At 54.5% G+C, this 25641-nt stretch overlaps 12 protein-coding genes across 12 annotated transcripts; 5 read left to right on the forward strand and 7 right to left on the reverse strand.

The window, feature by feature from the left end:
- Nucleotides 1-176: 176 nt before the first annotated feature.
- Nucleotides 177-2109, forward strand: BP01DRAFT_425682 (acyl-CoA dehydrogenase family protein). Its single transcript, XM_025579759.1, has 4 exons — nt 177-906; nt 969-1194; nt 1245-1613; nt 1664-2109. Exons 1-4 carry the CDS (start codon nt 303-305, stop codon nt 1998-2000), a joined length of 1536 nt encoding a protein of 511 aa, XP_025428271.1. The 5' UTR covers nt 177-302; the 3' UTR covers nt 2001-2109.
- A 1463-nt stretch (nt 2110-3572) lies between these two features.
- Nucleotides 3573-4891, forward strand: BP01DRAFT_418080 (proteasome inhibitor PI31 family protein; the record flags this gene model as incomplete). The annotated part of the gene is made up of 2 exons (XM_025579297.1): nt 3573-3750; nt 3812-4891. 2 exons carry the CDS (start codon nt 3573-3575, stop codon nt 4702-4704), a joined length of 1071 nt encoding a protein of 356 aa, XP_025428272.1. The 3' UTR covers nt 4705-4891.
- Nucleotides 4892-5082: 191 nt separating this feature from the next.
- On the forward strand, nt 5083-7051 carry BP01DRAFT_359550 (serine/threonine-protein phosphatase). Its single transcript, XM_025575709.1, has 6 exons — nt 5083-5622; nt 5702-5743; nt 5859-5964; nt 6049-6582; nt 6638-6710; nt 6765-7051. Exons 1-6 carry the CDS (start codon nt 5461-5463, stop codon nt 6835-6837), a joined length of 990 nt encoding a protein of 329 aa, XP_025428273.1. The 5' UTR covers nt 5083-5460; the 3' UTR covers nt 6838-7051.
- Nucleotides 7052-8257: 1206 nt separating this feature from the next.
- On the reverse strand, nt 8258-10063 carry BP01DRAFT_303629 (putative homogentisate 1,2-dioxygenase; the record flags this gene model as incomplete). The annotated part of the gene is made up of 7 exons (XM_025572126.1): nt 8258-8517; nt 8602-8724; nt 8778-8940; nt 8995-9597; nt 9649-9823; nt 9875-9897; nt 9944-10063. The coding sequence occupies 7 exons, from the start codon at nt 10061-10063 to the stop codon at nt 8258-8260; spliced, it is 1467 nt and encodes a 488-aa protein (XP_025428274.1).
- A 208-nt stretch (nt 10064-10271) lies between these two features.
- BP01DRAFT_136287 (putative carboxylesterase) lies at nt 10272-12481 on the reverse strand. The gene is made up of 6 exons (XM_025570524.1): nt 12089-12481; nt 11853-12022; nt 11747-11794; nt 11511-11692; nt 11106-11447; nt 10272-11058 (listed from the first exon to the last, which is right to left on the reverse strand). Exons 1-6 carry the CDS (start codon nt 12271-12273, stop codon nt 10480-10482), a joined length of 1506 nt encoding a protein of 501 aa, XP_025428275.1. The 5' UTR covers nt 12274-12481; the 3' UTR covers nt 10272-10479.
- Nucleotides 12482-12773: 292 nt separating this feature from the next.
- Nucleotides 12774-14503, reverse strand: BP01DRAFT_303703 (MFS transporter; the record flags this gene model as incomplete). Its single annotated transcript, XM_025572130.1, has 6 exons — nt 12774-13479; nt 13585-14008; nt 14067-14126; nt 14174-14231; nt 14299-14319; nt 14384-14503. 6 exons carry the CDS (start codon nt 14501-14503, stop codon nt 12774-12776), a joined length of 1389 nt encoding a protein of 462 aa, XP_025428276.1.
- A 495-nt stretch (nt 14504-14998) lies between these two features.
- Nucleotides 14999-16739, reverse strand: BP01DRAFT_368317 (NEDD8-activating enzyme E1 regulatory subunit; the record flags this gene model as incomplete). Its single annotated transcript, XM_025576501.1, has 2 exons — nt 14999-16297; nt 16365-16739. The coding sequence occupies 2 exons, from the start codon at nt 16737-16739 to the stop codon at nt 14999-15001; spliced, it is 1674 nt and encodes a 557-aa protein (XP_025428277.1).
- A 225-nt stretch (nt 16740-16964) lies between these two features.
- On the forward strand, nt 16965-18351 carry BP01DRAFT_418086 (ribose-5-phosphate isomerase RKI1). Its single transcript, XM_025579298.1, has 2 exons — nt 16965-17679; nt 17799-18351. Exons 1-2 carry the CDS (start codon nt 17301-17303, stop codon nt 18242-18244), a joined length of 825 nt encoding a protein of 274 aa, XP_025428278.1. The 5' UTR covers nt 16965-17300; the 3' UTR covers nt 18245-18351.
- Nucleotides 18352-18401: 50 nt separating this feature from the next.
- On the reverse strand, nt 18402-19801 carry BP01DRAFT_347114 (WD40 repeat domain-containing protein). Its single transcript, XM_025573675.1, has 3 exons — nt 19751-19801; nt 19425-19680; nt 18402-19331 (listed from the first exon to the last, which is right to left on the reverse strand). The coding sequence occupies exons 1-3, from the start codon at nt 19758-19760 to the stop codon at nt 18530-18532; spliced, it is 1068 nt and encodes a 355-aa protein (XP_025428279.1). The 5' UTR covers nt 19761-19801; the 3' UTR covers nt 18402-18529.
- Nucleotides 19802-19946: 145 nt separating this feature from the next.
- Nucleotides 19947-21251, forward strand: BP01DRAFT_347119 (GTPase GPN2). Its single transcript, XM_025573676.1, has 3 exons — nt 19947-20277; nt 20342-20442; nt 20508-21251. The coding sequence occupies exons 1-3, from the start codon at nt 19989-19991 to the stop codon at nt 21168-21170; spliced, it is 1053 nt and encodes a 350-aa protein (XP_025428280.1). The 5' UTR covers nt 19947-19988; the 3' UTR covers nt 21171-21251.
- A 52-nt stretch (nt 21252-21303) lies between these two features.
- Nucleotides 21304-22280, reverse strand: BP01DRAFT_325707 (Rpp14/Pop5 family protein; the record flags this gene model as incomplete). Its single annotated transcript, XM_025572866.1, has 2 exons — nt 21887-22280; nt 21304-21686 (listed from the first exon to the last, which is right to left on the reverse strand). Coding segments are annotated over exons 1-2 (624 nt in total), but the record flags the coding sequence as incomplete, so codon positions are not given.
- A 324-nt stretch (nt 22281-22604) lies between these two features.
- BP01DRAFT_347123 (putative ATP citrate lyase, subunit 1) lies at nt 22605-25306 on the reverse strand. The gene is made up of 5 exons (XM_025573677.1): nt 24970-25306; nt 24693-24845; nt 24334-24640; nt 23183-24278; nt 22605-23129 (listed from the first exon to the last, which is right to left on the reverse strand). Exons 2-5 carry the CDS (start codon nt 24830-24832, stop codon nt 22702-22704), a joined length of 1971 nt encoding a protein of 656 aa, XP_025428282.1. The 5' UTR covers nt 24833-24845; nt 24970-25306; the 3' UTR covers nt 22605-22701.
- Nucleotides 25307-25641: the final 335 nt, after the last annotated feature.

Below are 25641 nucleotides of genomic sequence, written 5' to 3' on the forward strand. Positions count from 1 at the left end.
CTGGATTGTAGCCTGCGAGTGAATAGAAGACTGGAGAGAGGAGGTGGATGGGGGTACCAACTCACCTCTTCCCAATGCGGCAATAGCCTCGGTTCAACCCCCCATTCCGGGGAAATTGAGTGTAGACTGGAGGATCAGTAATCTCGTCCCCTTGATTGGCATATAACCTGCCATCTGCACATCTCTTCCCAGCAATCCTGTTTCCTATATATTCTTGAAGGCATTCTCAACTACCTCTTGCACAATCCGGACTCAATCACTCAGTCATCATCGCAGCCTGTATCATCCTTTCGTGCCGAGCCATGTCCCAGACCTTTACCCGTGCCGAGGTTGCGCAGCACAACACCGAAGACTCGGTTTGGTGCATCATTGACCACCGTGTCTATGACCTTACCGACTTCCTCGACGCTCACCCTGGTGGTAGCGTTGTTCTGACTCAGATTGCCGGCCAGGATGCCACCACGGACTTTTACAACCTCCATCGCCAAGAGGTGCTAGACCGGTACAGCCGTCTCTGCATCGGCACGGTAGCTGGTGAGACACCAGAAATCGTGACTCCCGAGCCAGGCAGCCTGAGCCAAGTCCCCTACGCCGAGCCTCTGTGGCTCCGCCCTGCCTTCAAGAGCCCCTACTACAACGACAGCCATCGGCGACTACAAAGGGCGCTGCGCGAGTTCACAGATCGATACGTCACGCCAGAAGCCCACGAAAAGGAGCGGGACGGTACATACATCAGCCAGGAGTTGATTGATCGGATGGCGGAGACCAATATTCTAGCGATGCGGTTGGGGCCGGGCAAGCATCTGCACGGACGGAAGCTGCTCGGTGGCGTTGTCGATGGCAAGGAATTCGACTATCTGCATGATTTGATCGTTTCGCAGGAGTTGGTGAGAGCCAATGCCCGAGGTGCGTTTACCTTGATCTTGTGTCTGGCTCGATTGCAAGTGACAGCCCCTAACTTGGAGCAGGCTTCCAGGACGGAAACATGGCAGGCATGGCTATCAGTTTGACCGCTGTCCAGCAATGGCTGCGCAACGAACCTCTTCGTCAGCAGATTACAGACGAGGTCCTGTCAGGCAAAAAGAAAATGTGTCTTGCCATCACGGAGGCCTTTGCGGGCAGTGATGTAGCTGGTCTACGTACCACCGCCCAGAAGACCCCTGATGGGAAGTACTACATTGTGAACGGAACCAAGTATGATACATTTCTTTACCTGCTGGTCTCTCACATACTCATCTACTCAGGAAATGGATTACAAACGGCATGTTCTCAGATTATTTCGTCACCGGCTGTCGGACAGAGAAAGGCTTCTCGGTGCTGCTGATTCCTCGCGGAGAGGGCGTCGAGACGAAGCAGATCAAAACCTCCTACTCCACGGCGGCTGCAACAGCATTTGTGCAATTTGAGAACGTCAAGGTGCCAGTGAGCAACCTTTTGGGTGAAGAGCACAAGGGCTTCATCGTGATCATGAGCAACTTTAACCACGAGCGCTTCATGATGGCCAGCAGTGTGATCCGCATGTGCACGAGCGTCGTCGAGGAGTGTCTGAAATGGTGCAACCAGCGCATCGTCTTCGGTAAGAAGCTGATTGAGCAGCCAGTGATGCGGCAAAAGTGAGTCCCCTTTGACAGTAGGTTTGATTTCGTTACTAATGCACACGCAGACTCGCTCGCATGATCTCTCTCTGCGAATCCAACCAGGCCTGGCTCGAGTCCATCGCGTACCAGATGTGCAACATGAGCTATGCGGAGCAGTCCGCTCACCTGGGCGGTCCCATCGGCCTGCTTAAATCCCATGCCACGCGGTCAGCTCAGGAGATTGCCGACCAGGCCACAAACATCTTCGGCGGGCGCGGCCTGACGCAGACCGGCATGGGCAAGGTGATTGAAATGTTCCACCGGACGTATAAGTTCGATGCTATTCTTGGCGGTACGGAGGAGATTCTGGCTGATCTGGGAGTGCGGCAAGCGATGAAGAAGTTCCCCAAAGCCATGCTATGATGGCCGTCAGGATTCGGCTTGAATGCAGGCATTCTCGAACTTCAGCGCCAGGCGCGCACCAGCCCTTAGAAGATGCATATATGTACTATTTTTGAATATATGAATAGGCATGAACTTGTTTTACCTGCACCTCGGAGATCAAGCCTATATCGACTGACCTTAATCTCACTTGACACCAAAAGCTTGAGACTAGCAAGCATCGGCGTATCTTAGTGCTTACTTCTTTTATCTCAGCTATATTGACGCTGACGAGGCCTCTACTACATAATGCGCTTCCCCCTTCTGACGAATCTAAATACCTCATCTCTCACACAGCCTTCCAATAACCCAACCCATCTACCGTTCATCAAACCACTACCACCATCCACAATGTAATCAAACAACCAAACCTACACCCTCTACACTTACTACCAATCCACCTGCGCTAACCGCGTGGTGATCGCCCTACACCACAAAAACCTCCCCTTCACGCACCACTACATCGACCTCCGGGGCCTCGAACACGAAACGCCCATCTTCACCACCCTCAACCCAAACCGCAGCCTCCCCGTCCTCGTCATCACCGACCAGTCCCCCAACACCGAGACAATCCTAACCCAATCCGTGTCATCCTCGAATACCTCGACGAAGCGCACCCGGACACCCCACAACTCCTGCCTCCCACAACTGCACCGCTCGCCCGGGCCCGGGTCCGCGAACTCACCAACCTCATCACAAACGACATCCAGCCGCTCAGCAACGGACGGGTGGCGCGCCGTGTGCGCCAGATCCGCGACTCAGTGGACGATCAGCTCGCCTTCGTCCAGGAGGCGAATCTGCTTGGGTTGGGGGCGTATGAGCGGTTGCTGGAGCAGTATGAAGAGGGGTGTATTCCGTGGGGGATGAGGTGACGATGGCGGATGTGTATCTGGTGCCGGCTGTGGAAATGGCGGTGGCGTATCGGACGGATTTGAGTCACTTGGGGAGGGTGTTGGGGGTGGTGGAGAGGTTGAAGGGGTTGGAGGCGTTTCGGAGGGGGGACTGGAGGAGGCAGGAGGGATACGCCGGTGGAGAAGAGGGTTAAGTAAGTAGGAGGAATACTACTAGGACTGAGGTGGTGAGGGGGGTTCGGGTTGGTTGTTCTACCTATGGAGGGGAAGGTGCTTTTATCAGATTTGTGCCCTGTTTGTTCAGTGGGGTTCATTCTGTTCGTGCAACAAGTGCGAGATACTAGTGGGTGTTGGCATGAATCATATATGGGAAACTACTATACATATAATTTAGATTGCGGGAGTGGCTGCACGATCATATAGATTGGTATAACTATTGTATTATCATGCAAAGAGCGTGAAAGAACATCTTGAACAAGAGAGCAAGACACTCAACTGTACGCTCACAGAAAGTAAAAATAAAAATAAAATAAGAACCTAATAAACAACAAACAGAAAAAGACTTCTTACTGAAGGTGTCTTGCATGACTAATCCAGGCAGCGATAGCCTCGTAATCTCACCCTCACCCGCCGATAAGAACCCCGACATTTGCGCCACTCTGACTTACTGTCCATCCATCGACTAACCTTCAACCACAACAACATGGCAGATGCTTTGAGCCCAAATCACGTCCTAGAGCTTGCTGCGACCGCCCTCCGTCAGGATGAAGGCTCGTCCTCGAGCCTGAAAACCCCCTACGAGGCAGTCGCGGTGATCGGCCACGCCTGTATGACAGCCGTGGGCTTTCGACTCGTCGGACTGGGAGAGGACCACAATCTCGGTAAGTGACCTGTGCCTTACCTTCAAGTGACAGTTGCTGATTCATGGCAAAAATCCTGCAGAGCACTCCGACAGCCCCCGTCTTCCTTCGGAATGGAACGCAAGCACCAGCTTTGCCTTCCGCTACGCACACTCACAATCCTCGATGCAATACCTCCTGAAAATCAGCCGACTGGGCAGCAAAGCCGTGGTGCTCGCACTGGCTCTGGGCGACGACAAGACGACCTCGTTCGACCTCCCTGTCCAAGACTACATCTCCGAATCCGCTCTTTCCCTGTCCTCCTCCGCTGCCGACCTGCCGACCGCCCTCCAAGAGACGTTCATCTCACCTGCGCGCGTGCAAGACCTGATCAACCTGTTCAAGATCAACGTCATTCAGAAACTAGCCCCGGGGCTGTACAAAGAGGGATACGAGGATACCCGGACCACGAGAGAGGTACAACAGCAGCAGCCGGAGCGTCCCCCGCGCCATGATCCTCTCCGAGACGACTCGCTTCCCCAACCGGCTCGCCCGTATCCCTTTGACGACCCCCTGGCGGCGCCTCCCCGCCGACCCGTCCCCGCCGGAGACTTCCCTCCCCCGGGCTTCGAAGACGAGTTTGAGATGCAGAGACCCCCGCGCGGATATCCCGGGATGGGCGGCCGCAACCCGCTGAGCATCGGCGAGCGTGATCTCTACCCAGCCGGGCTGGGTCCTCATGATCCCATCTATGGTGGTATCGGACCTGGGTTAGGCGGCGGCGGTGGGGGTGGGATGCATCCAACCTTCGATGATCCTTTGTTTGCAGGACCCCGCGGGGGCGGCGGAAGAGGGAGAGGAGGATACGATCCACAGGCTCCCCCAGGCTCACGGTATGATCCTGTTGGGCCTGGGGATGGCGCACGGTATGGACAGGGGCGGGGGCCCTTTGGCGGCGGCGGAGGATTTGGCGGGTTTGGCGGTGACATCATCTAAACCACACTTCGGCCCAATGGCTTGATGACGAAAATTGCTCCACGAGGGGGAATGTTATGAATGAATGATTTTGTATGCATGAATATCTAATTGTATCTACTTAATGGGTCGGCTTTTTGATAGGTAATTGGTTCATCACTCAGTCTAAGTTGCTGATGCTAATTATGCTGTTGGTGCTGAATTGTCTGTACTGTATTAAGTCACAATGGGGCTACTTGTGGTGAATGCTAAGTGTGGCGCAAATGTGGCGCATGGGCAGAAAGCAAGAAAGGCGGGCGGTGTGGCGCACCACCTCAGGGCGAGCAAAGCTCAACTACTGCTAAGAGAACTGACTTACCGCCGCTGCTGCTGCTCTGCTGCCCGTCCACCCTGGCAATACACCAAGCAAAGCACCATCTCATCTCACCTCGTCTCTCTTCCTCCCTCTCCTCCACTTCCTTTCTAACCAACAGCTCCTCCACCCGCCCTTCAATCTTGCCCATTTACCCTCATCTTTTCCTTTTCATTCTTATTGCTATCGTCTAGTCTTCTTTCTAGCGACGCTTTTTTCTCCCCGTCTGGTAGTTGCCCCAGATTAGGTCCTGTTTCGCCCGGCCGGTCTGATTCCCCCTCCCCTCCTCCCCTCCCCCCAAAGAAAAGAATCCCGCCTTACCTCACGAGACCTTTTCCGCTCTCCTCCCCCCACCCCCTCGTCCGCCTGCTATCGCTCCAATATCGCTCCACAAACCACCTTGATCCCTTCGGTGGTCTCCCTCAATGGATAACAACATGGAAATTGATACCGCGCGGTCGCCCGAACCTCATCACCTTTCCCCCACAACCGATCCGGGTTCCATACCCACCCTCGACGGATGGATCGAGAGCTTGATGACCTGCAAGCAACTGGCAGAGGAAGATGTTCGAAGACTGTGTGATCGGGTGTGTCTTTCTCCCCCCGATGAGTTCTCGCTCTTCTGGTCGACCTGATCCTAATCATCGTGTTGTTTTCCCCACATAGGCGCGAGAGGTACTGCAAGACGAGTCCAACGTTCAGCCCGTGGTATGTGTCCTTTGATGATTCACTCAGAGCAATGATCCCGACCGATTATGCCTGTTCCCTACGGCAGGTCAATCTTCGCGACCGATCGGGCTGACCGGAAACTGCCTCTCCGCAGAAATGCCCAGTGACTGTGTGCGGTGATATCCACGGCCAGTTCCACGATCTGATGGAACTTTTCCGCATTGGTGGTCCCAACCCCGACACGAACTACCTGTTCATGGGTAAGTTGGCATGCCGCGATATCTTCGAAGGGTCGTGTCGGTGTAATCTCGCTGGCTAACGCGTTCGAACCTCGCCCTGTGTAGGTGACTACGTCGACCGTGGTTACTACTCCGTTGAGACCGTCACACTCCTTGTTTGCCTGAAAATCCGCTACCCCCAGCGTATCACTATCCTCCGAGGAAACCACGAGTCCCGTCAGATCACGCAAGTCTACGGGTTCTACGACGAGTGCCTGCGCAAGTACGGCAACGCCAACGTGTGGAAATACTTCACCGATCTGTTCGACTACCTCCCCCTCACCGCGCTTATCGAGAACCAGATTTTCTGCCTCCACGGCGGTCTGAGCCCGTCGATCGACACCCTCGACAACATCCGCTCCCTGGACCGCATTCAGGAGGTGCCGCACGAAGGTCCCATGTGTGATCTGCTGTGGAGTGACCCTGACGATCGATGCGGCTGGGGAATCTCCCCCCGTGGTGCGGGTTACACATTCGGACAGGATATCTCGGAAGCATTTAATCACAATAACGGCTTGACTCTGGTTGCACGGGCGCACCAGCTGGTGATGGAGGGTTATAACTGGTCGCAGGATCGAAACGTGGTCACGATCTTCTCAGGTATTATTGCTGCTTTGGTGTCGCTGGGATGATGGCACTAACCGACGCTTCCTAGCTCCTAATTACTGCTACCGTTGCGGTAACCAAGCCGCAATCATGGAGATTGACGAGCACCTCAAGTATACTTTGTATGTGGCGGCAGCTTTTTCACTTCTTGCAACTAGCCTACTAACCCTCGCTAGCTTACAATTCGATCCCTGCCCGCGCGCAGGAGAACCCATGGTCTCGAGGCGCACCCCGGATTACTTCCTGTGATGGGTTTTCTTCTGATAGACATTTCCTTTCCGTCTCCCCGCTGGCAACGCTGAGGTGATGCTCATGTCGACCGGGGAGTTATCCTAAGGTTCCAGGGATACAGCAGGGGCCCGCGGTCTAATTGAGCTTTCCAAATAATTGTATGTCCGTATTGTCTGACCCTGTTGATACCAATCATGAAAATAAAATAAAGACCGTGTCTGCACCTTTGCTTCTGCTGAGTTGGATTGGGGCGGTATGTTACATCGTGTAGGCTAGATAGATCGGTGCAGTCATTGCAGAGACTTCACCAGGTAGGAGGGTAGATCTGAATGCGTTTGATGTTGCAGAGTGCAGGGAGAATTGGCGAGTTTCCAGTGTATGGATGAGTGTTTTCGCTACGATGCTTTCCCTCCCAATCTTTCTCACAACACCGTCATCCCACAAGTCTGAGTCCCAGATACAAGGCTGATCTCCTATCGCTCTCTGTCACTCATCGTACCCTTCCTACCAGAGCTATACAGATCACAACATAAACGCACTCAGAACGAACCAGCCTTGACAACGGTCTCCGATCCCAGCCATCCCCAGAGTCTTGCTTGCGACTCAGCTGTATCCCATCGCGCACGAACCGCTGCCACTTCCAGCCAGACCAAAGAGTTAGCCAGACAATCCCCAAGCATGAGAAATAAACAAGCCATACCAGACCATTCACCCTGCGCAACGCAAAGCCTGATTGGGAGGAATGGTCGGCTTACTGGCTAGAAAGAGAGATTGTCGTTCCTAAAAATCGCTCTGGTAAGGAAGTTGATGATTGGGAGTAGAGATGACAGAGACTGGTACTGACAGTATTCCTGGAAGGTGAAATACAGCAGTACGAGCATGTTTACACCTTCAGCATCGCTAGAGGCACTACAGTGAACAAAAACCACAAACCCTCGAACCTTGGAACTGAGCCCGGAAAAAAGCATGCAAGGGACAGAAAGCGAGCCTGGTCTTGATTCTTAGCACCACTAAAGACGCACCAAAGTGACCCAGACTATGCACTGTCCTGATTATTCATGTTATAGGGATATATTAGTTTGATCGTGAGGTCGGTTGGGAAGGTGGGAGGGAGTAAGATCAGCCGAGTCGGAACAGTTCCTCTCCCCCTCCATTTTCTGAATGCATTTCTACTGTACGTACATGAAGTTATCCAATGACACACCACCGGGGGCAAACACCACCCCCCCTGCGCCTTCTTCACTGTACCAATCAACACTCTTATCAGACTCAACTCCAGAATCATAATATCAAAGAATATGGTCAAATGTATTGCTTACTATGTATGATATACTCCCACCTCAAGACTATGTACAACATTCCCCTCGAACCCAAGCTAATCAGCAACATCATAACTCAATCACCACCACACCACACCCAGTCTACAGATAGCCTACCCTCACCTCTTCCTAGCAGCAGCAGCAGCAGCCAACGCCTCCTCGACCTCCCTCGCATGCTCCGAGAAATGATCCACCAGATTATCCCACATCTTGGGCTCATGCTCGTGCCTCTTCTCGCTCGCCCACGCGTACTCGGTGATGGTGAAGGGGCGGCTCGACTCGAACATGAACGCCATCGAGGCCTGGGAGATTTGCATGGCCGGCGGGGCGGATTCGGTGGCCTCGCGGAATTCTTCGTAGGCGACGCCATGGGGGACCACTTTATTTCCTGGTTAGTATAGTTTCGTTGTTGGGGATGGTTAGGGGGATGGTTGAAAGAGAAGATGAAGGAAAGGTAGCATACTTCCACATTCAAACGAGATACTTCCCGGCTGGAAAGCGTCGGAGCGGCCGCCGTAGTCGCCGTAGATCAGACCCATCAATTCCGAGGCGGCATTGCGGTGATAGTATGGAGGGCGGTAGGTATCTTCCCTTTGTCAGTCTATCGGTCAAGTATGAGGAGGAGGCGCGAAGACATACGAGATGCGACATCCCACCGGGGGGAGAAAATAAGCAGATCCGCCAGCGGAGCTGTCAAGTCGCGGGACCTGGCCGTGAGGACACAGAAGATGGACGGATCGATGTGGTCAACCGAGATGGATCCAACGTTGACGAATTTAGTCAGGTCGTATTTATACGGGATCTTGGGGTCATCATCAGTCAGGTAGGTTCCTACTGCTTGGGGCGGCTGACATACATAGTTACCATGCCAGGCGATCACGTCGAACGGACTGTGGTTCTGCGTGCTTTGGAAAAACTTCCCACCAAGCTTGTACACAATCTCCCACGGTTCCTGTTTGATCTCGTACCGGGCCGTGGGCACCAGGAAGTCGCGCGCGTTGGCCAGCCCGTTCGCACCCAGCGGCCCCAGCTCGGGCAGCTCGAACTGGCTGCCCCAGATCTCCAGGATGTAGCCGCGCGACGGCCCATCGGGCAGCTCCACGCGGAAGCGGATGCCGCGCTGGATGACGACGATCTCGCCGGGCTGCACGAACAACGGACCGAACTCGGTCTGGATGTCCAGGGCGCCCTGCTGCGGGATGATCAGCATCTCGCCGTCCGAGTTCACAAAGGCCTTCTTGGTCATGCTGGCGTTGGCGGCGTAGACGTGGGTGGCCAGTCCTTCGCGGAGCGTGGGTTCGCCGGACCCGGCCACCGTCTTGAGGCCCGCGACAAAATCCACCTGCTCGCAACTGGGGATGTCGAAGGGGAACCAGGCGAGCTGTGTGGGTGAGACGTGCACGCGAGGGTTCATCGGGAGGAAGTTCGCCTCGGTGTCTTTGTTGTCGGGGAGGTCGGTCTGGGTGCGTCAGTGTTTGGTGCTCCGTCATACTAGTCGGGCAGTACGTACAAACCCCTGGTGCGCCACGGCCGGACGCGCCCGATACAGCCAAGCCTTCTTGTTGCAGTGTCGCGGGGCGATAAAGGCGCTGGCTGTGATCTGCTCCGCATACAGACCGAAGCGCACATTACGGGGGCTGTTCTGGCCCTGTGGAATGGTGCCAGGGACAGCCTCCGACACGAACCTGTGGCCTACATCAGCCTGTTGAATCGCTGATGCCGGGTGCTACACATACGAGTTGCCAAAGCCGGCTTGATACTATGGGGTGTTAGTTGTATCGAGGAGCTTGAGCTGGGTGACATACCTCATAAGGGTCATTTCGCCTCGTGTTGAACGACGGGATTGTGCCATCCTTTTGCGTCTCTGCCCAGTGAAAGATCTTCTGGTACTCTTTGGGGTCTGATAGCTCGCTTGTCGAAGGCATGTTGGGTGATGTACAAACAATGAAGAAGGAGGATTAGAATGTAGAGAAGCTCGCTGGGCTATTGTCGAAAGACAAGGGGGACTGGGCGCACAACATCCTGTTATACTCCCGGATGTGGGGTCGAGAGATGCGATGAGGCCACAAACGCATAAATGAGACGGCCAGTGATCCCGGAGTCCGGGGGATGCTGGCGATGCTGGCAAGGCGGGCAAGTTGTATAGTGTTCGGCATGTCGCGAGGGAGGATGGTTGCCGAAGCTGGGGATCATTTGTGGAGAAACCCCACATGAGTCAGATCTGACACACTCCCTCCATCGGTTGTAGTTCGCAGCGAGAATTGCCGGTCTCTTGAGTTCTTCGATTTCTGTCTACTTCTTATGGCTCTAAAGTCCTTTCGAAGTACTCCGTACATCGTCATCAATTCAACAGACTAATTCTCCCCGCCGAGACGCCAAACACAATGGGCATGTACACCCCCATGCCCGCCTCTCGCAGCGCTCGCAGGTGCTCCACCCGGCGTCGAGCAGCGAATTGCACTTCGTCGATTTCCTTGCATTCGCCGAATGGTCCGAAGGCGAAGCGTCGCTCGTCGGACCATGGCTGGCTCCCATTTGCAAAGCGTATCCACCTCTCCCTCATTTCTTGACTAACTGTCTCAGCAGCGGGGTTGAAGGACAGGTCAACGCCTCCAAACAAGAAGAGGAGGTCGACGGCATGGTGCGCTCGACTAGACGCCTGCCACGGATTGGTCTGATCGATGACATACTTGTAGACCCGCTTGCCGGCCGCCTGGAGTTTGTCGGAGACGACTTCCACGGGCAGAGAGTAACGGACATCTTGGAGCAGATCGAGCGCTCCCAGTTTACTCGCCGTCGGTCGACCGGGAACAACCTGGTAGAGTCTGCGCAACTTGGCTCCCCATTGGGGATCTTGCTCAAAAGCAGCAGCGATAGTACGGGCATCGAGCGTCTCAATGCCGTTTCTCCAGATGACCGACTATGCAAGAGTCAGTACAACATTCACACCCAATCTACAAGTCTTACCTCGTATTCTGTATCCCCAATCATGACTTCCTCGACGAGCTCAGGCTTTGCTTCCCACCCCCTAAATTCCTCGTCATCCTGCAGCCACAGCGAATTCACATTGCATTCTTGCAATGCTTGGACGAGAGCCCCCACCGAAGCCTGATGAAGAGAAGACTGGCCTAGCTTCTTGACCGTGGCCTCCAGTGTCGCAAGAAGCCCTTCCCCTTTCTCTATAGGCAACGGACTCGAAAGATACATTGATCCCGAGGCCAGAACAGCTCTTTTCACCGGGGTGCCAGTGAGTAGATGAGCATGCACATAAACCGCTCCCGCACTCTCACCAGCGAGGGTGATATTTCCCTATTCGTGACTTGTCAGTAGGCAATTTTCGTAGTCTGTAACTTGGTCATCCTTAGAACTCACCGGATCACCCCCAAAAGCAGCAATATTCTCCCGCACCCATTCAATAGCCAACTTCTGGTCTTTAAGAGCCAAGTTCTTCTCCCGCCCATCACCGAAGCCAAAGATATTGAGCCGGTAATTGCACGAGACGAAGATCACAGGCTGATTGTTCCTGATCGAGTCGCTGACAATTTTGATTGGATCTAAGCACCCAAGCGGTCAGTCACAGCCCAGCGAGCCTTGAGGGGGAGAGTTACCGCAAATCTTGGACGCGGCAGAACAGAACGTCACAGCCTGCGATCCACCTGCACGCAGTCAGTTCCAGCCCCAAGACGCACACCCAGCTACTTGATAAAACTATACCGTAAATCCACAACAGAACCGGAATTGGTCCCCGCGCATCATCCAAAGGTGGCCCAGTGATAGTCAAGTTCAAACACTCAAACTCATCCTCGGGTTCGTTCTCAATCGCAAAATCCTCAGGGATGCGGAGTAGATGACGAACATCGACATCTGGTTGTGGACACCTGGGTCTGGATGCCTGTTAACCGCCTGCTTGGACGCTTGAGTACAGTACAGTAAGAGAGAGAGGACAGTACCCGTATCGCGTGGCATCCACCGTCGCGCCGGCAAAAGTCTTCAGCGGCTGTGCGCGCTCGAACCGCGCTGGAATGCTGGCATACTTGATGCCGCGGAACTCGTGGACGGTGATACTGTTTGTCTCGCGTTCGATGCCGGTGAAGGTCGCTTGCAGACCGGAGTGGTGGAGTTGGGGAGATGCCATGGTGAGTGATTACTAGAGGTTCAATCATTCGCAAGTATATTGGGGAGAAGGGCAGGAGGAGAGACTGGCTGGGCCAGCAAGAAATAGCGGACTAAAGTCTCGCCCATTGCGACGTGCCTGAATTTCCGGCTGATGGCGCGTCCATTGAATCCCGGTGTTTGAGTCTGTGGAGACACTGGAGGATACGGTAGTTACAGTAAGAGAGAGAGAGAGAGAGAGAGCCTACAGTAGAGGGAGTGGGTGGGGGGTGGGGGTCACTAAATTGCGGGGAGATCCACTTGGCTCTTGGCCCGCAAACCAAATTCCCTCGGCTGCATCTCCTGCAAGTCCTGTTACTGTGACTGCGTTACACCTCCTTCCGTCTTATCGTCACCATGTTATAAAAACCTCATTCATTTCCTTTTAGCTGATTCGTTTATGATCATATTCAAAGACAACTCCTAACGCCATCCAGATACATGTCTTCATTCACACCCTCCGCAATACATCAACACTCTTGTTCAACTCGACTCGACTTTTGCATCAGACTCATCCTTCGCAGATCCCCGCAGAAACAATAACGAAGGAATCCCAGTGACACCCGCCATCAACGCCAGCGCCCAACCCATCGTGCCCCAACCAGCACCGTCCTTGATGAAGCCCGCAAAGAACGGCCCGATAATCGTGCCCAGCGCATACGCCATGTTGGTGACCCCGTACGCGAACGCGATGGCTCCGCCCGGCCCGAAGATGTCCGGCGTCTCGGCCTCACGGTCCTGCACGTAGTATGTCGCCTCCACCAGAACGGGGGACATGATCAGGCACACGCAGACGCCCAGCAGGACTAGCAGGGCGCACAGCAGCACTTTGTGCGCTATCGTGTCTTCCGTCACAAAGCGAAGACAGGCCAGTATTGGCACCGCCGCAAAGAACCCCCCGGCCGCCATCCAACGTCGGGATTGGTCATGATGGTCGATGATATAGCCCACCAAGGGGTCAAGAATCTGAGGGATGGAGAGGGGGATGAAAATGAGGCCCTGGCCTGTTTGACCCCAGCCGAAAGTCTGTTCGACGAAGAGCGGCAACACGCTGTCAAACGAGGTGAGGATGAGCGAAAGGATGAAGTACGCCCAGGAGGACGTCATCATGCGACTCGAGGTGATTAGCGTGTACAGTGTGCTGGGCCGCTTCTTGCTGGCTCCATCGTCGGTCGAGGTAGACGACGAGCTCTCTCGCTCATCGCAAGTAAGCTGGGCGCTCTTCGGGCCAGCAGAGGAGGACGCGGGCGAACCGGCAGTTTCTAGGTCGCTGCCGCTCGCTTGCCTCTCTGACACAACACTTGGCACGCCCTCCGCTTGAAGCCATTTGACTGCATGTTTTCTTTCGATCATAACGAGTCGGAAAACAACGTCCAGCGCAATGACGCCGAACGACATCCCGAAGACGGCATAGTAGCCCCCAGCACCATAGACGATCCCTCCGAGAAGCGGGCCGGTCATTGTTCCTATGGTCATTGCCATTCCAAGATATCCCAAAACCTGGCCCACTTTGTCCTTGCCAACCGTGTCGACAAGCAGCGCAATCCCAACCGTCCATACCACCGCCGCAGACGCTCCCTGGAGAATACGCCCGGCAACCCACAACGCAAGATTCGTCCCAACACAGAGAAGAGCTGTAGCGGCAGCGAGAAGCACCAGGCCTCCGACAAAGGGCCACCATCGTGACTGGAATCTATCGGCCAACCATCCGCAGACGGCTAGACAAAATCAGCCGACGGGTTCATATGGATAGTCAAGGATTCGAAGGTAACCCACGCGAAGCTGCTAACAAAGCTACTCCGTACAGAGATAGCAGGATCGATTGCCATGATTGGACTAGATATCGTGAGCTTGGAATATTCGGGTACACAAGGTTGCTTTACCATCGGCGTCCGACATCCCAATTCTATCGCGCAAGGCGGTAGGGGCCACAGGGACAATCTGCGAGGGAGGTCAATACAAGCTACCTGGGGAAGCCCGCCTTCAATGCCCTAGGGTCCAAGCGTACCAACCCATACATGAAGACATCCTGTCAAGAGATAGATTGTCAGCCAACATATTGGAAATTTACTGACTCGAGGAGGTGGCATTACCGTGAAGACTGCGAAACAAACCACGAAGCTAATGAAGGCATCTGATGTCCTCCATTTGAGAAACTTGGGCGGTTGCTGCTGCCCCTGATTTGAGAACAAACCACACAGATCCCGCACCATGTTGTTAATGTCTGTTCTCGATTTGAGACAAACATCTATCCCGGATCTTCTCCTGTTGAATGACGTAATTTCAACGATTCTTAATTGTCGCCGGCGTTGTACGGTACAGTTTGAGCAAGAGAAGAGGCGAGAGTGAAACCAAGCGGAGAAAAATAGAGCTTCAAAAGCAGATATGGGGAGATAAAAGCCTCATGGTGATCAGTCAAGGAGTGGCTGCAAGGGGCAGTGTCCATAATATGATGGCGGGAATCCGCACTGGCCAGCCTTTGAGCCTGGGTTCTTGGAGGAATGTGCGCAGTAAAATTGATCAGGATTCATCCGGCTGCTGCCACCGCTACGAGTCAACATTGTTCGGTTAGCTCTGCTTGGCCGCCCGGCCCGTTTATGCTCTTGACGTCCTATACGCGCGGCCGCGCTCAAAAATGACATGGGCAAAGGCTATTCGTGATCTCATTCCATAGCATTGGTCTTGTCATGGGTTCTTGCAAGGGGCATTCAAAGTCTGTACATTTCGCTACGGCTTCGGATCCCATCGAACACGCAAGTGTTATCCAAGGGGACATACTGCCTCGTAATCACCTTGAGAGCCTCCTGAGCGACTAGCCCTCCCGTGAGAGCAGACACGTTGTGCAAGTCTCCGCCCTGCATGCGCTGAAGCTCCTGGGTCGTGCGGAGAATTCGCTGCTTTGTTTCCTCGTCAATGGTCGCCGAGACCTCCGACGTAAGGGATTGGATCACCCGATCCACTCCTGCCTCCCACGCGAGTGAAGACTCCAACGCTTCCTGGTTCAGCGCGCCGGTCTGGATCTCGGTGATAATACTATCCAGGATATTAAACCCCAGGAAAGTTGAGATCAGTGATTCAGGATCGCCTAGGGCGTTATGGATAGCTTTCAGTGTGTGCGTGTCGCCGTCTAATAGAGGCAGGTCGCGGCCATGAATCACTTTAATATGTGCTGCGTTCTTACAGAATACTTCGATGTCCTTGTCTGCGATTTGTCCCGGTCGAGGGCTGAGTTTGGCTTCAAGACCCCGCACAGTCTCAATCACCTCTGCCAGATCTTCTCGTGCCTTGGACTTGTAGATGTTTTGCAGCGACACGTAGTCGGCTGACTGTGCTTTCATATCAGGCAAGGAGCCAGGCAGCGGCAGGACTCTGTGTTTTGTGTAGAAGTCACGGATTGCTGATGCAATGAGCCAGAAGTCCGCCGAGTTGGAGGTCAGGGTGTTGCACTCGTCCATCTCGAAAATTTCGCGCAGTGAGCTCCGCAACGTGAAGGGATTCAGTGACTTCAATACCGCGGCGACGGCCTCATCGTAATTCTCCTCCCCACCCTCTGGGTTAGCTGTGCGTGCACCAGACCGCACCAACTCCCTGAATGCAATCTTCTCTTTGTAATTAGATGGGAGATTCCCGTCATGAGTCTCCTTCCACTTTTCTAGGTAGTGGAGTAGGAGCAAGATGTAAGGTACATGGCCATGCTGATGGTCGTCCATAGTCTCCAGATTACTAATGCCAGCTAGAGACGCCGCCAGCTCAGGCCAGGGGTTCAGGAGGCGGAGATCCTGGGTGCTTTCAGGGTCCGGATGAGTCTCTACTATGGGAAAGGCAGCAGGGAGCTGGAGAGAAAATGTGGAGTAGAATCCAACTGAGCGCGTATACAGGACAGGGATGCCCAGTGCCTTGGCAGCACTGCTGAGGCTGCTGAGGGTCGACCTTTTGACCGGTCCCGATACTAAGACCAGCTTGAACTGTGGTAGAAAGTTGGGGTCTTGCAGAAGCTCCGTGATGGGCTGTTATGAAATCGCCATTAGCTGAGACCCGCGGGAGTTTACAGCGCTTCTGACGGATTGGAGATACCTTGGATTCAGAATTTCCTTCTACGTCAGGGTTTAGTTCTCTCAGCAAGCGGCAAGTCTCTTGGGCTCGAGACTTCCCCAGGCTCTCCTCTTCGAGAAAGAAGTTGACTCCCAGGTCGGGCTCGGTCACCAGGGCCGGGTCCACGATGGTGAAACCCCCAATGCCGGGAAGCACAAGATTCTTCAGAGTTTCGACACCCACTACACCCGAGACGCCGGTGCTCTGCTCACCCCAGGGTCCATCGGAATTGACCAGAAGAACTCGAGCTTCCTCCAGGGCTTGTTGACCGCTAGCAGCCCACAGACGCAGTTGGCGGTCATATTTCCTCTCCTTGGACGAAGGCCCTACCAAGGCAGCGGGGAAAGCTTCGGTCATGAGGGGCTATCGTTGACAGAAGCGTAAAGAAGATGGAGAAGATGATGATGATGTTTAGTTGTTGCTGGGAGAAGTGTAGCTGTTGTTGATGGGTGCTGCTGGTCACTGGTTCAACAATGCCACGTGATGCACTGCACAGACTGATGCCTTAACACCTGAGGCAGGAATGACGACACTCACCCCGCCGGGCCAGACTGTATACAGTGCACAAACATCACTACCAATTATCCTCCGGAGTAATTGATCTAGAGGGTCAATTGGATCTGATCCATGGCAGGGAGAATCCCTCGTGGGTATTTCAACTGTTTCCATAAGCTGTAAGTGGCAGACCCCCCCTCCCCCACCGGCGGGCACCACTGCTCCGTCCGTCCAGCCCGTATTCCGTGCCTCTTCTTCTGGCAGCTTAGCTTCAAGCCCCTCACTCCGTCAATCCCGCGCTATTAATACTACCGTCACAGAGCCCGATCAACATTCCCCTCCTCATCGCTGCTCAGTCTTCCACTCACCTCTCTCACCCCGCGCCCTCCCTCTGCAACCGTCCCTTCCCGCCGCAACTCCACCATGACCAGCGTCATCGAAACCGCAAAGCGCGCCGCCGGCAAAGCCGCCGTGCAGAACCACTACCCCAAGGACGCACGCTTCGTCGGCATCGGCAGCGGCTCGACCATCGTGTACGTGGTCGAGGCGATCAAGGAGTCTGGCATTGACACCACAGCCACAAAATACGTGCCCACGGGCTTCCAATCCAAGCAGCTGATCCTGTCAGCCGGTCTGACGGCCGTCGACTTCGACTCCCTGCCCGAAGGCACCGTGCTGGACGTGGCCTTTGACGGCGCGGACGAGGTGGACGACGACCTGAATTTGATCAAGGGCGGCGGTGCCTGTCTCTTCCAGGAGAAGATTGTGGCTCTGCAGGCGAAGGAGTTTATCTGCGTTGCTGGTGCGTGCTACCTCTCCGCCCAAAAAATCCCCCCCAAAAAAAAAATAAAAAGAAGAAGAAGAAGACAAGGTCCCTTTTCTTTCAACTTCCTGGGAACTAATATAGATCACTATGTCTAGACTCCCGCAAACTCCAATCTCGCCTCCTCTCCAACTGGAAATACATCCCCATCGAAGTTGCTCCCATCGCCGCCGCGCGCGTCCTAACCGCGCTGCGCGCTCTCGGCAGTACTCAGCCCGCGCTCCGCCTGAACGCCGACCCCAAGCAGGGGCCCCTGAAGACCGACCAGGCGTTCTACATCATCGACGCGCCGTTTGCGACGCTGTTGACGCAGGCGGACGTCGCGGCCGGCCAGGACGGCAGCGGCAAGGACGGCGTGTGGGAGGTCGAGGCTCTGTCGCGCGCGATCAAGCAGATCCCCGGCGTGCTCGACGTGGGAATCTTCTCGGGCGTGACGGGACCGCAGGCGCAGGCCCTGGCCGTGGGCGTGGGCGGTCAGAAGCCTATTGCGGCTTACTTTGGGATGCCGGATGGGTCGGTGTCTGTGAGGAAGGCTGCTGCTTAAGGGGTGCATGCAAAGCATGCATGCATGCGTTCGAGGGCGGGTGTATGACATTTTTCTTTTTGGTTGTTTGATATGAGAGAAGATTTTCCTTTAAAAGAAATGATACCATGATACTATTTCACATTAGCATCGTTTGAGAACCACAAACCTGCTTTGTCATGTTTTTACGAGAGACAGTAAATATGGGAGGCTGGACAACACTTCTGTCTAACAGCATCAACGGTGGCAGTCATCACGAGAGTAAAATTTCATGGAGTCGGATTTGGTATTTATTTAAGGCATAGATTATTTAGCCCCCTTCCCCTTGGCCTCCGTCTCGCCGAGCTCGCGCACAAAGATCTTAACCGTCCCCTCGGCGACATCCTCCTTGCCGTCCTCGAAGCCCGGACTGATAGCAATGGCAAGGTACTTGCCATTGGCACTGAAATCCACCGCCGCGACGCTGGAGGGCAGTTTCTGGTACTGCCTGATTCTCCGCTTAGCCATGCCGTCCCACAGGGCGACGACGCCATCGCCGCCGCCGGACGCGAACGTGCCGTGGACGGGGTGGAAGGCGAGCGTATTGACAGGGTAAACAACATCAACATCATCCGCCGTCTGGCGGTGGCACTTGAAGGCGTACTTGCGGGCCTGGGATTCGGCGGAGGGGTCGAACCACTCAACGGCGACGCGGCCCTCGATGCTGGAGGAGGCGTAGCCGGCGTCGTCGGGCATGCAGGCGACGCAGCGGGTCATGAATTTCAGGCTGCTCTCGCGGCGCTGCCAGGGCTCGACCTCGACCTTGTTGAGGGGGCCGGTGCCCTCGGACTGGGCGGTGAGGAGGGCCAGGGCCTTGAGGTCATAAATGTGCAGCGCGCGCGAGGCCATGGCGACGACCAGTTTCGTGGCGGTCAGCGACATGGAGAACGGCTTGGAGGGGAGGGGGATGATGGCGGGGAGGGTGGCGGGGTCATTGGTGAGGTGCACATGCAGCGTGCAGTCCCACGAGGCCGATATTACCAGGCTGTGGTCCTTGCTGTAGACGACGCTGCGCACTCCGGCCTCGTGGGTGCTGAGCACCGTCTGCGTCGACGAGGGGACATCGATTCTGTCCGTGGTCAGTGTCTGCGTGTCGACCAGACCAAAGCTTGTAGCCTGAGGTCCCATGAAAGCATCACCACTAGACTCAGAGGATACTCACTTCCTCACACCCCAATCCAACCCAGCCGTGTAGATCTCGTCCTCCGTCGCGCCAAAGCACACATCCAGCACCGGCGCGCGGTGCTCGAACTTTTGCAACAACTTGCCTTCTCCTACTGCCCCATTCTCGTCCCGCAGATCGTACAGGTAGACATGCTTGTCCCACGAAGACACAACAATGCGCGTGGAGTCGGCGTTGGGCGAGAACTTGAGCGCGGATATAGCATCCGTCGGCGGGGATGCGACAGCGAATTGATCTAGGGGGTGTTAGCTTTAGTTAGCACGCATCCACAGAGTCGCACATATATCCAAGCGAGTAGGACTAACTAGAAGCCATGGTAGGCGTGCTTCAATTATAATCCAGCAAAGCTTCAAAACGTCCAGTGTCAAAACCGTTGTTGATCGTCCCGGCGTCATCGAAAGCTCCGACGGTTCGTTTTCTGCCGCTCTTCACCGCTACTTTCATGGAATATTCTCCCCGCCATGTATCACGGCGGACATCTCTTCGGACTGGTTTCGGAGAGGGAGATTGATTGCGACTTGAGCTTTCTGAAGTTACAGCATCATGCCGTTTGCACAACTCGTGATTGGGCCCCCCGGGGCAGGCAAGTCGACCTACTGCAATGGCATGCACCAGTTCCTCGGGGCGATCGGCCGCAAGTGCTCGATTGTGAACCTGGACCCCGCCAATGATCAGACCTCGTATCCGTGTGCGCTGGACGTCCGCGACCTGGTGACGTTGGAGGAGATCATGAGTGAGGACCAGCTGGGGCCGAACGGCGGGGTGCTGTATGCGCTGGAGGAGCTGGAGGAGAATTTCGATTTCCTCGAGGAGGGGCTGAAGGACCTGGGAGGTATGGCGCTACACCTACAGCACAAACTATACAGACACTTAGTTAATGTCTTGAAACCTCACAGATGACTACGTACTATTCGACTGCCCCGGGCAAGTCGAGATCTTCACCCACCACTCCTCCCTGCGCAATATATTCTTCAAGATTCAGAAGCTGGGGTACCGAGTATGCGCCGCCGTCCCCAAAACCCCAAGAACCCTATCCTAAATTAACAAACACACTACAACCAGATGATCGTGATCCACCTCATCGACTCCTACAACCTCACCCTCCCCTCGATGTACATCTCCGCCCTCCTTCTCTCCCTCCGCGCCATGCTGCAGATGGACCTGCCGCACCTGAACGTGCTCACCAAGATCGACAACCTGTCCAACTACGCCCCGTTGCCATTCAACCTGGACTACTACACCGAGGTTCAAGACCTGAGCTATCTGCTGCCGCATCTCGAATCCGAATCCTCACGCCTGTCGCACGAGAAGTTCGGCCCGCTGAACCAGGCCATTATCGACCTGGTGGAGGAGTTCGGTCTGGTGGCCTTTGAGACGCTGGCCGTCGAGGATAAGAAGAGCATGATGAACCTGCTGCACGCCATCGACCGCGCCAGCGGGTATGTGTTTGGGCCGGCCGAGGGCGCCAACGATACCGTCTGGCAGGTGGCGGTCCGGGAAGGGCTGGGCCAGATGGACATCCGGGACGTGCAGGAGCGGTGGCTGGACGCGAAAGAGCAGTACGACGAGCACGAGCTCAAGCAGCTGGAAGCCGAGGCAAAAGCGCGAGAGCAGGCGGCTGGTGGTGGTGACGGCGCCGAGAACGACGAAGACGACGAAGAATACGGGGATATGGGGCGAGGCTCGATATCAAATAGCGGCGTGAAGGTGATACGAAAGTCATGACACATTTTCTTCTTTCCTTATGTTTGAAAAGTTTCTATACATTGTATAATAGGGTATCTCTAGTTAATATCACAAAGCCGCAAATGCACGAAAACCGCCCACACAAACCAAATCACAACCCTCCAACATCATCATCATCATCATCACTCAAATCCTCATCCATAACATCAACATCCACATCATCAACCTCACTACCACCCCCCTTCTTCCCGCCCTTAACAGACCCACCTCCCCCAACCAACCCCCCCAAAACTCCCTCCAACACATCCCCCTCCCCACCCCCTTTTAATCGCAGGACCTCCCTCCTCGCCCTCCGAATCGCCTCCTCCTCCGCTTTCCGCATAGTCCCGGACACCCTGATGACGCGGAAAACGCACCGCCTCGTCATCGCGGCATTCCGCGAGGCCGCGTACTCCGGCACAACCTCCAAACACGTCAAGGCCATCCAGACCAACCGGAATGAGGCACGGGGACATCGGATGATGGCGGTAGATGTTGCAGGGGAGAGGTATTTGACTATCGCACCGAAATTAACAACAAGGATTAGCTTTGGGGGTTATCTCGGATTTAGCGTTGCGTAGCCTTGCGTAGCCATCCCGAACCTGGGAAAACCCACACACCACGATAGACAAGGAAAGGCGATTTAAGATAACGGCCAAAAAATGACAGGAAAGTACGGCAAGACAAGGGAAAGAAAGAAAGAAAGAAAGGCTTACCACTAACACCCCCCGCCCCAGCACCACCCAGCCGGCCTACGCCCCAATCACCAAATAACTCGGCGACTTGTTCGCGGACCAGCTTGGCCAGAAGACTCGGGGTCAGGGCGTCGGAGGTGGGCGCGTGGATCTGGAGTTGGGCTTGTGTGGAGGAGGTGGACGTTGAAGGTTTTCGAGGCCAGGTCGCGGGGTCCGGGTAAAGGATGTCGAGGAGGAGGTAGCGGTGTTTGATGCGGACCATTATCACCAGTAATTGTCGAAGAGGGAGAATTGTGTGCTTAGTGGGAGTTGGTATTCTAGGCTTGAGCTCGTGATGAGCTAGGATGGAATGAGAGGTGTCGCGCGCGATTGATAGTTTGAAGTGATGCGATCTTCTGATTTGCACAGGTCCAGGTCGTAAATTGGAGTATCTGCTGGCGGTGATGGAATTGATTTTCTGCCAACGATGTGGGGCAGCCTCGGCGGGGCCAAGATAAATACCAGATTGTCAAAGGATATAAATACACTCCGGACTCACTTTACTACTACTGCTTATGGCCGATTCAACTCTTCAAAAAGCAAATATCATTATTTACGATTGTCTAATTGCAGTGTCTGAGTCATCGCGTAAAATTCATCAACCCTATCAGCTAGTCATGCCACACGTGCCACTACAGTTTGTAAGTTGGAATAGAAGGAGGTATGAAGTGAACCAAGCCAATGCAGAGAATAAAAAATGAAAAAAAAAGCAAGCCATCATAACTCCGACGTCAGCTCTGACGGATTTTATGACTAAATCATGAAATGCAAGTATATTAAAAGGGGGATGTAGGAAATTAGACGGTGACCTCAACACGACCTTCGGATCCACCCTTCTGAAGGGCGGGGAGGAGGTAGGTGATGTCGTCCCAGGGGTGACGGTAGAGACCAGTGCGCAGTCTCTTCTGGTCGAGGTAGTGGGCAATCAGACCAATGGAACGGCCCAGAACGAAGAGACCGTTGAGAACACCCATCTTCATGTAGTCCTCGGTCTCCTCGGGGGAGAAGGCACCGCAGTGGCGCATGAGATCAACGAAGCAGACAGCAATGCAGCCGTCAACGTTGAGGATCAGGTTGTCCTTCTTGGAGGTGGTGACGGTCTCGACGGCAAGGGCGTAGTCGAGGAGCTTGGTGCTGGGGAAGTTCTTCTTGACGTACTCCTTAACAAGCTCGACACGGAGATCGGGGTTGTTGCGGGACTTGATACGGTGACCAATACCAGGGACTAGAGGCGGTTAGCAGCAAATTCAGAATTCACGAAGGATTGAAGTAACATACTCAGCTTGTTCTCCTTGCGCATGGTGTCGACGAAGTCACGGGGGCTCATGCCCTTGTCGAAGGCCTTGGTGAACTCCTCAGCAGCGCCGTCCAGGGCACCACCGAAGCGGGAACCGATGGTCAGGAGACCAGAGACCAGGGCACTGATCAAATCCTTACCAGCACGGGTGGTGATGATGGTGTTCATGGCACCAGAGACGGCAGGACCGTGATCAGCAGTAAGCATGAGAACCATCTCCAAGAACTTGCTGGCGTAGGCAGGCAGGCGGCGACGGAACCAAAGAAGAGACATGACACCACCGATACCAATGTCCTCCTTGAAGACATCAGAGATGGGCATGCCAGCGTACAGCAGCTCCTGGCCACGGTCGTCGGAGATGGTGGAGATGAAAGCAGCGGGCTTACGGATGAGACCGAGCTCCTGAGCCCAGGAGTAGTCGATGGGGATCTTGGGGGGGACGGGCTCCTTCTGGGGAACAATGACACCCTTCTCAACCTGCTCGTTGTAGACCTGAGCAAGAGTCTGGGGAAGCTCCTCGAAGGTCTCGGGAACGTAGATACCAGCCTCACGCATGGCCTTGTTCTTGGCAACAGCGGTTTCCAGGTCGGAGTTGGCGGAAGCACCAGCGTGACCGAATTGAACCTCGGTCTTGAACATGCTGGCGCAGGTACCGATGGCCCAGGCAACAATGGGCTTGGTGATGGTGCCGTTCTTGACGGCCTCAATGACACGGTATTCCTCCACACCACCGACCTCACCGAGGAGGACAAGGATCTTGCACTCAGGCTCGGCCTGATAACGGAGAAGGTGGTCAATGAAAGTGGTACCGGGGTAACGGTCACCACCGATAGCAACACCCTCGTAGACACCGTCGGTGTTCTGGGAGATGATGTTGTTCAATTCGTTGGACATACCACCGGACTTGGAGACGTAACCGACGGAACCCTTGCGGTAGAGCTTGGAGGCAACGATGTTGTCCATCATACCACCAGTGTTACCGATCTTGAAAGCACCGGGCTTGATACCACCGACGGTAGCAGGGCCGATGATGGTGATACCCTTCTCCTTGGCGGTGACGAGGATCTCACGAGCACGCTGTCACAGCGTTAGTTTCAATGGCTGAATCAATGCGAGCCAGAGGTGAACGTACTCTCTCGGGGACACCCTCAGCGATGATGGCAATGGATTTGATCTGGGGGCACTCCATGAGCTCCATAGTAGAGCTGTAGACGGAACGGGAAGAAGCGAAGTTGACGACAGTGTCAACATCGGGGTGCTTGGCCATAGCCTTGGAGACGTCCTGGTAGACGGGGAGGAGAGTCTCGCTGGTACCCCAGTACATCTTGCTCACGAACTGACCACCGAAAGTGTAGATGATACCGGCGACGGAGGGAGTGCTACGCTTGCAGATGAAGTCGAAGTCCAGCATACCCTGGACAGCCCGGGGCTGCATGCCACTGTTGCATTGTCAACAATGGCCCACGGAGGAGGCATTCCAATGGCACTTACTATACGAAACATCTCGTCTTGTTGTGGAAGAGGGTGTGGTTGAGGGGAGAAAGCACACGGCTGGGGGGCTCGAAGCGGGTGATGTTGTCGTTGGCGGAGGTGCCATTGGCAGTGTTGAGCAAAGGAGCACCGTTAGGCATGATGGCTGTTACTCTATGAACCGTATTGACTGTTAGCACCGAGGTATAGTCTGGTGGGTGAGATGGAACCAGGTTTGGGGGAGAAGAATGACCGGCGTTGGAGACAATGGAGGGGAAAGGCTTGGGTAGATGCTTACCTGTCAACAGAGCTTTGACTGATGGGGAAATAGGATTAAGGAAGAGGAGGAGGTATTAATATGTAGGTATGAGTTGGTATAGAGGGGGAGGGGGAGGAGAGAGAGAGAGAGAGAGAGAGAGAAAGAGAAGTCACACCGAATGTCGCGACCTTACGGAGAGAGGATGAGGAGGTGAACAAAAGGGAAGAAAACAGGAAGAGAGTAATGCAACGAAAGGGATGGAGAAACGAGAATCGGCGAGACAGATGAATGGACTGATGGGAAGAGGCGGATAATGGGTGAAAAACAAAATAAAAAAAAAAAAATGCAAGATCCCAAAAAAAGTAAAATAGAAAAAATAAAAGCAAAGGAGGAGGGGGGGAAACGATATCGGGAGCTTGATGGGGGGGAAGGAGTAGAGAATTATGGGGCTAGAGGCGCAGTATCTCTATTACTTACCATACCGATGGTGGTATGAATGGGGTAGAAACATGGTAACGTCCCGTACGGAGCAGTCAATCAATTCTGGCTCAGCTCCTTGTTCCGAATTGCTCAGGAATGGATTATAGCCTCATAGGTATTGTATACCTGGGGTCATTGACTACTCTTCGTTAGGTGAGTCCTTGAAACAGGCAAATCTCTTATTCTTTACTTGACTACCTCCGACGCTAAATGGAGTACGGAGTTTTGTAG

The sequence above is a fragment of the Aspergillus saccharolyticus genome (genome assembly GCF_003184585.1).
Source record: "Aspergillus saccharolyticus JOP 1030-1 unplaced genomic scaffold BP01scaffold_36, whole genome shotgun sequence".
In the NCBI taxonomy this organism is placed as follows: Eukaryota; Fungi; Ascomycota; class Eurotiomycetes; order Eurotiales; family Aspergillaceae; genus Aspergillus; species Aspergillus saccharolyticus.

Coding starts and splice junctions, on each gene's coding strand:
- BP01DRAFT_136287 (XM_025570524.1), bottom strand. CDS start 12,273: ATGGCATCTCCCCAACTCCACCACTCCGGTCTGCAAGCGACCTTCACC. Junction 11,693..11,746: donor TGCCGCGTCCAAGATTTGCG/GTAACTCTCCCC, acceptor TTGGGTGCTTAG/ATCCAATCAAAATTGTCAGC. Junction 11,448..11,510: donor CTGCTTTTGGGGGTGATCCG/GTGAGTTCTAAG, acceptor AGTCACGAATAG/GGAAATATCACCCTCGCTGG.
- BP01DRAFT_425682 (XM_025579759.1), top strand. CDS start 303: ATGTCCCAGACCTTTACCCGTGCCGAGGTTGCGCAGCACAACACCGAA. Junction 907..968: donor GGTGAGAGCCAATGCCCGAG/GTGCGTTTACCT, acceptor AACTTGGAGCAG/GCTTCCAGGACGGAAACATG. Junction 1,195..1,244: donor TACATTGTGAACGGAACCAA/GTATGATACATT, acceptor TCATCTACTCAG/GAAATGGATTACAAACGGCA.
- BP01DRAFT_347114 (XM_025573675.1), bottom strand. Junction 19,332..19,424: donor TTGGATTGGGGTGTGAGGAA/GTGAGTATCCTC, acceptor GACCACGGACAG/AATCGATGTCCCCTCGTCGA.
- BP01DRAFT_347123 (XM_025573677.1), bottom strand. CDS start 24,832: ATGCCTAACGGTGCTCCTTTGCTCAACACTGCCAATGGCACCTCCGCC. Junction 24,641..24,692: donor AAGACGAGATGTTTCGTATA/GTAAGTGCCATT, acceptor ACAATGCAACAG/TGGCATGCAGCCCCGGGCTG. Junction 24,279..24,333: donor CTGAGGGTGTCCCCGAGAGA/GTACGTTCACCT, acceptor ACGCTGTGACAG/CGTGCTCGTGAGATCCTCGT.
- BP01DRAFT_418086 (XM_025579298.1), top strand. CDS start 17,301: ATGACCAGCGTCATCGAAACCGCAAAGCGCGCCGCCGGCAAAGCCGCC. Junction 17,680..17,798: donor GGAGTTTATCTGCGTTGCTG/GTGCGTGCTACC, acceptor CACTATGTCTAG/ACTCCCGCAAACTCCAATCT.
- BP01DRAFT_359550 (XM_025575709.1), top strand. CDS start 5,461: ATGGATAACAACATGGAAATTGATACCGCGCGGTCGCCCGAACCTCAT. Junction 5,965..6,048: donor CACGAACTACCTGTTCATGG/GTAAGTTGGCAT, acceptor CGCCCTGTGTAG/GTGACTACGTCGACCGTGGT. Junction 6,711..6,764: donor GAGCACCTCAAGTATACTTT/GTATGTGGCGGC, acceptor AACCCTCGCTAG/CTTACAATTCGATCCCTGCC.
- BP01DRAFT_347119 (XM_025573676.1), top strand. CDS start 19,989: ATGCCGTTTGCACAACTCGTGATTGGGCCCCCCGGGGCAGGCAAGTCG. Junction 20,278..20,341: donor GGGGCTGAAGGACCTGGGAG/GTATGGCGCTAC, acceptor GAAACCTCACAG/ATGACTACGTACTATTCGAC. Junction 20,443..20,507: donor TTCAGAAGCTGGGGTACCGA/GTATGCGCCGCC, acceptor CACTACAACCAG/ATGATCGTGATCCACCTCAT.